Consider the following 7,854-nt stretch of genomic DNA (forward strand, 5'->3'; position numbering starts at 1 on the left):
TTCGGCAGGCGGACTCTCAACCACTGCACCACCAGAGAAGCCCCTCTCCTATATTTTCAGCTCACCTTTTCTATCTACCTTCTACCATTCTCCTCAGCTGTTACTATTTTCTAAGTCTGTTCCTTACATTTTAGTACAAGAAATCACTTGTGATGGTTTTAGAAATATAATTCCCTAGCCCTACCCTTATTAGATTGAGAAATCTGCATTGTTATGTTTTAACCTGCTCCCTAGGTAATTCTCATACAGGTAATACACAGAACCCATTTTGAAAAACAATACTCTAATTTCTTTAGTTGTTATTGTTATTTTTTTCAAGAATGAAAGAGAGGGATAAATTGGGAGATTGGGATTGACATATATATATGTCAGTATATATAATACTGCTGTATATAAAATATATAACTAATAAGAACCTGCTGTATAGCTCAGGGAACTCTACTCAATATTCTGTAATGACCTATATGGGAAAAGAATCTAAAAAAAAAAAGTGGATATATGTATGTGTATAACTGATTCAATTTGCTGTACACCTAAAACTAACACAGCTATAGTTGTGTTACTAGCTGATTGTAAATCAACTATACGCCAATAAAAATTTTTTAAAATAGAATGAAAGAAGGAATTTAATGTGATTTTAAAAGATACCCTGACATTACTATTTTGCTCCCTTTCATTCTGTGAGTTAACACATGAAAAAGGTTCTACTTAATTATTTGATGTAAAGTATACACACATACATACTCATGCGTATGTCTATTTATATAAGAAGTGATGAATTCTTATCCCACCCTGGTGTTATGATGATTGATAGTATGTGACAAGAAAAATAGTCTTTGGAAAATTATATATACCTAATGAATTTAATGATTATTTGCTATTTATATAGAAATAATCTGTAGAATAAAATATCCACATGTCAATTCTAATTGGTCTTGAATGTTTCATGATATTGGACTTCTGTTTAAGAGGTATTATATCTCTCCAGGATAGAGATTTTATTACAATGTCGTAATTATTATGAAACTTTTTCTTTTTTGGGGGGATAGGTCAGGTTTTAACTAAAAACCTCCAGGGATATTTTAACACTTAGTAAAATTGTAGAGCTTTTTTTTAAAAATTTTTTGAATGTACTTTAGCTTATGGCTTTGATGAATGTTGTATACTGGGTATTAAAAAAGTGTGTATTTTAATACACACTGAGTGTGCTAATTGGAAAACAAAGAAAGTTGTTGATTTGACATTATAAACTGTATTAAACCACATTAATATCTCAAAATATACTATTGACAATATAAAAATTATATGCTTTAAATTTTCAGATAATTTTTAATTGTTATTGTATTTTAAATTTGAATTCAACTTTATTTCTCTTGGCCCAAAGAAATGTCTTTAATTTTCTTTCCAGTACAAATCTTCAAGTAAAGTATTTAGGAAAAGTATGTTTTAAAAAAACCTTGATAATAGGAATTGTATATGATTAAGTAATATATTTATATTTTCATATAAAATAATATAAATTAGTAACTTCTGTTTAGGATTTGGACTTGAATTACTATCACATCATTCTATTATTCCATGATATATATCAACATGACTTACTGACATATGATATAGTAAAGCCTGTCTCACAAGTGACCATTTTCAGTTTCTTGGCAGCACAGAAGTGGAGCAGCCCAAAGGAACAGAAGTTGTGAGAGATGCTGTAAGGAAGCTAAAGGTAGGGCAAGCCCTCCAGATAAGTGTTTAGTGTATTGAATTTATCTTCAGTCATCAGTAGACTGGTGGAAATTCAAAGCATGAATAGTTCTGTGGCAGATATGGCTTCACCCTGGTAAAAATGGTCTGTTGAATGAATATCACTAGATCAAGGAAACATATTTAGTAATAACTATGTACACACGATTGTTTTTCTGGGTGTGGAACACTCTTTGTATTTTTCTAAGGTATAATTTTTCATACTCAACAAAAAAATGTAACGGCAATATTTTATGTGTTGACATTCCGTAGCTTGCCTTTACTTTGCAATGTGGACTTGTGCCCTAACTCAAAGACTAATAATGTCAGAACAACTGTCTCTAAAAGTTAGAATATCATATCCACCAGTTGAAAGTATAGAATTAGACTTAATTACAAAGCAGCATTTTGCTGTGACACTATATGTTAAAGACGTCCTAATGGACAAATCCACGAGGATCTGGCCATATCTATGAGCAGACCTGGGGAACTGGTGAGAGTAAGAGCAGAAAAGGACACTAAGCAACTCCACATACTAAGAATCAGCAAGTTTCCTGAGAAAATCTTATGTAAGCTGCCATGCATCCTTTGCATGTTTTTCTAATTTCATCCCATCCCAAAAGACATTCTTCCCTCTGAGATACTAAGATTTGAAAAACTCCTTCAACAGAATTCTCATGTTTATCTCATTAAGAAAATTTAAGGGCTTCCCTGGTGGCGCAGTGGTTGAGAGTCCGCCTGCCGATGCAAGGGACACGGGTTCGTGCCCTGGTCCGGGAAGATCCCACATGCCACGGAGTGGCTGGGCCCGTGAGCCATGGCCGCTGAGCCTGCGCGTCCGGATCCTGTGCTCCGCAGCAGGAGAGGCCACAACAGTGAGAGGCCCGCATACCGCAAAAAAGAAAAAAGAAAATTTAACATAGCACTATTTTGTTAACATACTTTATTGTTATTCTCTATGGTTGTTCTCAAAATTTTTTTTAGAAACAACCCTTCTCTGACTTTATTTAGAGTTCATCCAATTATTCCATAGGAGAGGTAGGCCTCTGTGCCAGGCAAAATCATAGACATTAAAAAGTATTACTTTGCTTTGAGAATGTCGTATCAGGTGGAATCTACTGAGTGTTTAAATTGAGAAAAAAATTGAAGTGAGTTGGCTTGCTTTCTGGGTAAAGAAATAAAAGGTAATATTTTAATCCATTTGTTTTACCTGACTTTTCTTAATTTTTTTGTATTTTAAAATATTTTATGTATTTTATATTTTACTTATTTTTAAAGAAATATACTAAAAGGTCCTAAGATGATCTCACTCCCATTTGGAGAAAAAGGGGACCACCCAACCATTTCTTTTAACTACTCATTAGGCAGTAATTTATTCTTGTGCTTGTTTGGCAAATACTTTTAAGCACTAATAGAGAATTTTAAAAGTCTTACAATTTATGGACAACATTTAGAATAAGATTCTATTTAAATGTTCAAAATGTTGCACACTCTGGGTGTGAATCCAACTTCAGCTACAATCAGGATGTTTTGTAAAAGAATGATGACATTTACACTTAATGTTTCTTTATACCTAGGAGGTTCTTTATGCAGTGAACCCAAATCCAAACCCAAAGATTCAATTACATAATGACTAGGCAACAAAGAGATATTTGAGATGAAATGCTTTCTAAAATATGGCTAGTTTTTAATGTATTTTTGTGAAATTTTATTTTCAGTTCTTATGTAGTTTCCTATTTGGAAATGTACTCTGTTAATAACGGAATGTTGTTTACAATAAGATAAAAATCATGCAGTATAGTTTAAAAATTTATACTCAGTTGATAACAGCTTTTGTCTTTCAAGTATCTTCCAGAATACTTAATCTCATAAGCAATCTTTACTCTATTGATTGTAAAAATTTTGTAGATCAGGAAAGTATATCTAAGGGTAATGATTCATGAACTAATGAAAATAAATAAAACAATGTTTTTTATTTACTTCTAAATTTTTTTTGTTTGTTTCTTTGTATCAAAGGGCAGATGCTGCAACTCAAGAGTATACAAGAATATTTACATTTATTTTAAGAACTTAGGCCCTGGCTCCTGTTTAATTCCGTTGTCGTGTAGAGATGACCAAAAGATGGTGCTATGGCTCTACTAAAAAAACAAAAAAAAGAAAGAAATTTGCTTATTAACCCTGTTTTGTGTACACATCCCCCATTTTAATTTCCTGCTTACTTTTCTTAAACATATATATTCTGATTACTTTTTTATCCACTATAGTTCAGTATTATATTTTATTTGCCACATAAGGTAACATTTCATTTCTATTTAATAATTTTTCAAAAGTTTGCAATATTAATATATTGGCTTCTGACATTAAAGAAGAATTCAAAATTTATGACTAATACAAGATGATAGAAAACTTACAAGATTTTCAATAGTGTATTTTTTTATGCTTCTGTGTTTAATGATGCCTAATTATTTTTCAAGAAAAATTTTAAAACTTTGATTTATTTTATTGGGTACTATTTTTCTGTCATTTTGTGGAGAATTTATAATTCATAAAGTTTTCTTAAATATTATAATTTTATAAGTGTTTACTTTCAGAAATTCTATATCAAAACAGCATATTTTCTATTTCTCAATCATGTTCAACAATTTCTATCTCTTAATCATGTTTTAGTCTACAATTTAAGAAAATTCCAAATTTTTCAAAAAGTGATAATTAGAAAACCCTTTTGACTTCTAGATATTTAATATCATTGTTATTGTAAGGAATTTTATTTTTAATAGGGATTTATTTAGTTTTAGTACAACTAGTACAAATGTCAGAGGGCTCAATATATTTCATCAACAACCTGCTTGTGATATTTACATGTGGATGAATATTGGTATGTAGATCCAAAACTTCTTGATTTCTCTGGGAGATAACCAGGGAGCAGCATTCCTGGACCCCAATTTTAGAGGACAGACCCCTCACCCCAGCAGAGCTAACAAAATTACATGAAGCTACCTCAAGCTATGTGGCCTTGGAAATTACTGAAAAGTTCTGTTAAATCTAGGCCCAGCAGTTTCTCCACTTGACCTCACTCTCTCTGGGTAGCATAACACTCTGTTTTTGTCTTCATAACCCGTTATTTAATTAATGAAATACTTAAAGATTATTTTAATTGTAAACATACATACATAGCTGGTATCCCTGTAAGAGTTATCAGGAAAATGTTTAATTAAATCAATAATTTATAAGAACCACAAAAAGAATTTGAATTAATTCATTAATTTTTATTGCCTAATGTATATTCCATTAATAATATAGTTAGATTTCACTTTTTAAGTCCTTTGAGAAATGGATGGAAATTGTGTGATGATGATATTGAAACTCAGTAGTGCTCCCTTTAAAATTTCTTTAGCTGTTCTACTTACAAGTGGCATATATTTAACTAAGTACTTTATTTATTTCAAATAATACTTTATCCTTCCCCATCATTTTGTGGTGATAAAGGCTTGTTTTTGTTTATTCATTTGTTGTATCCAGATATCCTCCAGAATTCTTAGGCTTTACCCTCTTTGAATATTCTTATTAGATTATTATATTCAAGTTTTACTGGTAGATCACTCTATCTAGATGACCAAGAAATAAATTTACTGAAGCAAAAATGGAAAAAAAATTGCGGAAAGGCTTTTCAAGCATTAACATTCAAGTAGTAAATAGGGAGAGAAAAGAGTACAATGTGAGCATGAATGTGTCTCCAAAATGTAAACTAGATGTATTGTGGAACACAGTTGAGAGGTCTACAAGTAGGAAAAGAGACCTAGAGAAATCATGCAAACTGTAGATAGAATACAGTCATCTTAAACTAAAAACAACCAAAACAAAAAACAAGCAGGAACGAGAATATTAAACTTTGTTTAAAATATTATAGATTGAACAAATATAACCTTAGGCTTACATGTTTTGCAACATTTGTGCAACAGTCAAGGCCAATAACCAGTATCAACCTTGATAAACATGAAAATAGAACTGGAAGGTTTTTTTCTTCTAATTCAGAAAATGTGCTGGGCAAAAGAAAAGAGTTATTAGTAGATAGCAAAACTAGGTTCTAGGCCTGATTGCTACAGATCCATTTTATGACCAAGGTAACTGACTTCTCTGAGACTTACTTTTCTCATCTTTGAAATGGGAGGATGGGATTGGATGATCTCTGAATCTTCTTGGAGCACAATTATTTCATCTTGATATGAAGCAGAAGAAAAGGTTTCACAAGCCATAGATCAGATATTTTATGTTTATTTTTCTTTTTCTTTGTCTCGTTCTCTTGTTTCCCCTCTCTCCCTCTCTCCCTCCTTGCTCCCCTCTTTGTTTATTCTACTTGTAGCCACTACTTCCTCCCCTTTTTCATTTTTTCCTTTTTTTTCTGGCAGAAAAGACATAACAGATAAGTTTAATATTAGTGGTTGTTTTGTGACGGACTTTTTGGAAACTAAAAGAGGTCATAGGAATGGTTGTGTCCAGATGTGGAAAAGGCTTCAAGAGCTATTGCTCATTGTCTGTTTCTGGAAAAGAGCAGCACCCAGGAAGCCAGCTTAGACTGCTTCTGCTGCCAGCCATGGGACTGGCTTTGTTCAGACGTGTTCACATAGATGGAAAGCAGCTGATTTATTTTGTCAGCCTCCATATGTGAAAACCCCCAAATTGCTTTGATTATACCAATACAGGAAGAAGATTATGAAGGGAAGAGAAACAAATTAATCCACTTTCTTTGGGAGAGAGCTGGGATAATTTTTAAAGGTCTGCACTAAAGCAAAACAAGTTTCTTAAAGACAAAAAAGAAAATTCTCTGGCATGAATTAGTCACATTTATGTGCAGAATGTAAGACTGCTGAATACCGAGAAAAAAGCTGCCTGTATTTATAGAACAGGACAGATAGCAAACTAAAAAATTATACCACCCAAAATGAAATAAAGCAAATGGAACCCTTCCCCCGTAACCCCCTCCATGGATATCAAGGCAGACATTTCAAGGCATTCTTATATGCATTAATTATATTATTCTCCATGGCAGTGCAGAATCATGAAAAGAGAAAGAGGCCTTTAAACACTCTCTGCTCTGGGACTGAACTATACCATGTGTATTCACATTAGAAAGAAATACACAGTGCATATAAATATGACACACAAAAGAGGACTGAAACCCCATCTTGCCTTACAGATACTCTTTTTTGAATCGAGTTAGGGTGATCCATATGCTAACAAAATGTTATACTAGGAAATAACTTCTTGAACCCCTACAAGAGGGGTAATAAATATAATTTTTTTCAATAGTTCTCTTCTATTTCTTGAAAAGAAAGGGGGGGGAGGGAGGAAGGAAGGAAAGTAGGGAGAGAATAGCATTATCAGATAAAGCCAGGACATTTCAATACTTCTAGACTGAGTCTAGTTCTGAGTGTATTTTTTTGTTTGTTTTGTTTTGTTTTGTTTTGTTTTTTGCAGTACGCGGGCCTCTAACTGTTGTGGCCTCTCCCGTTACGGAGCACAGGCTCCAGATGCGTAGGCTCAGCGGCCATGGCTCACGGGCCCAGCCGCTCCACGGCATGTGGGATCTTCCCGGATCAGGGCACGAACCCGTATCCCCTGCATCGGCAGGCGGACTCTTAACCACTGCGCCACCAGGGAAGTCCGTTCTGAGTGTTTTATCTGGGATAATTACTTCAATCCTTAGCTTCAGTTTGATTTCTAAATATTTGGGGGCCGTGTGGAGTTTATAAAAATACTTTATAATGGGCAATAATTTATTTAATGAAATTTCAACACTGAATATGAGCTCCAAATATATGTGTTCATTTTCTATAGAAACAGAATTACAGTTTTGTGAATAAATTTTCATTTGTAGTTTGCAAGACATATCAAGAAATCTGAAGGCCAGAAAATTCCTAAAGTTGAGTTGCAAATATCAATTTATGGAGTAAAAATTCTAGAACCCAAAACAAAGGTAAGGCTCATTTTTAAACATCGGAAGCACTCTACTCTTGAATTAATTGCAATTACACTCCTATTTTAATGAGTATTTTAAAATGTTTTACCTGTTGAGTTCTCAGTTAACTACAATTTAAAACTCTATAGGATTTATAGGGA

The 7,854-nt window shown here is 33.0% G+C and overlaps 1 protein-coding gene across 3 annotated transcripts in view; it reads left to right on the top strand.

Annotated features, from left to right (window-relative positions):
• Positions 1-7,854, top strand: part of GULP1 (GULP PTB domain containing engulfment adaptor 1) — a 108,094-nt gene that overhangs the window by 49,376 nt on the left and 50,864 nt on the right. For 2 of the 3 annotated variants that reach the window (XM_007449097.1, XM_007449096.1), the window contains exons 3-4: positions 1,649-1,720; positions 7,613-7,711. The exons of the other annotated variant lie outside the window; for it this stretch is intronic. In XM_007449097.1, coding sequence (XP_007449159.1) covers positions 1,649-1,720; positions 7,613-7,711 — 171 coding nt within the window. The remainder of the gene's footprint in view (positions 1-1,648; positions 1,721-7,612; positions 7,712-7,854) is intronic. 3 annotated transcript variants of the gene reach the window in all.

The sequence above is a fragment of the Lipotes vexillifer genome, unplaced genomic scaffold (assembly GCF_000442215.2).
Source record: "Lipotes vexillifer unplaced genomic scaffold, Lipotes_vexillifer_v1.1 scaffold750, whole genome shotgun sequence".
NCBI lineage: Eukaryota > Metazoa > Chordata > Mammalia > Artiodactyla > Lipotidae > Lipotes > Lipotes vexillifer.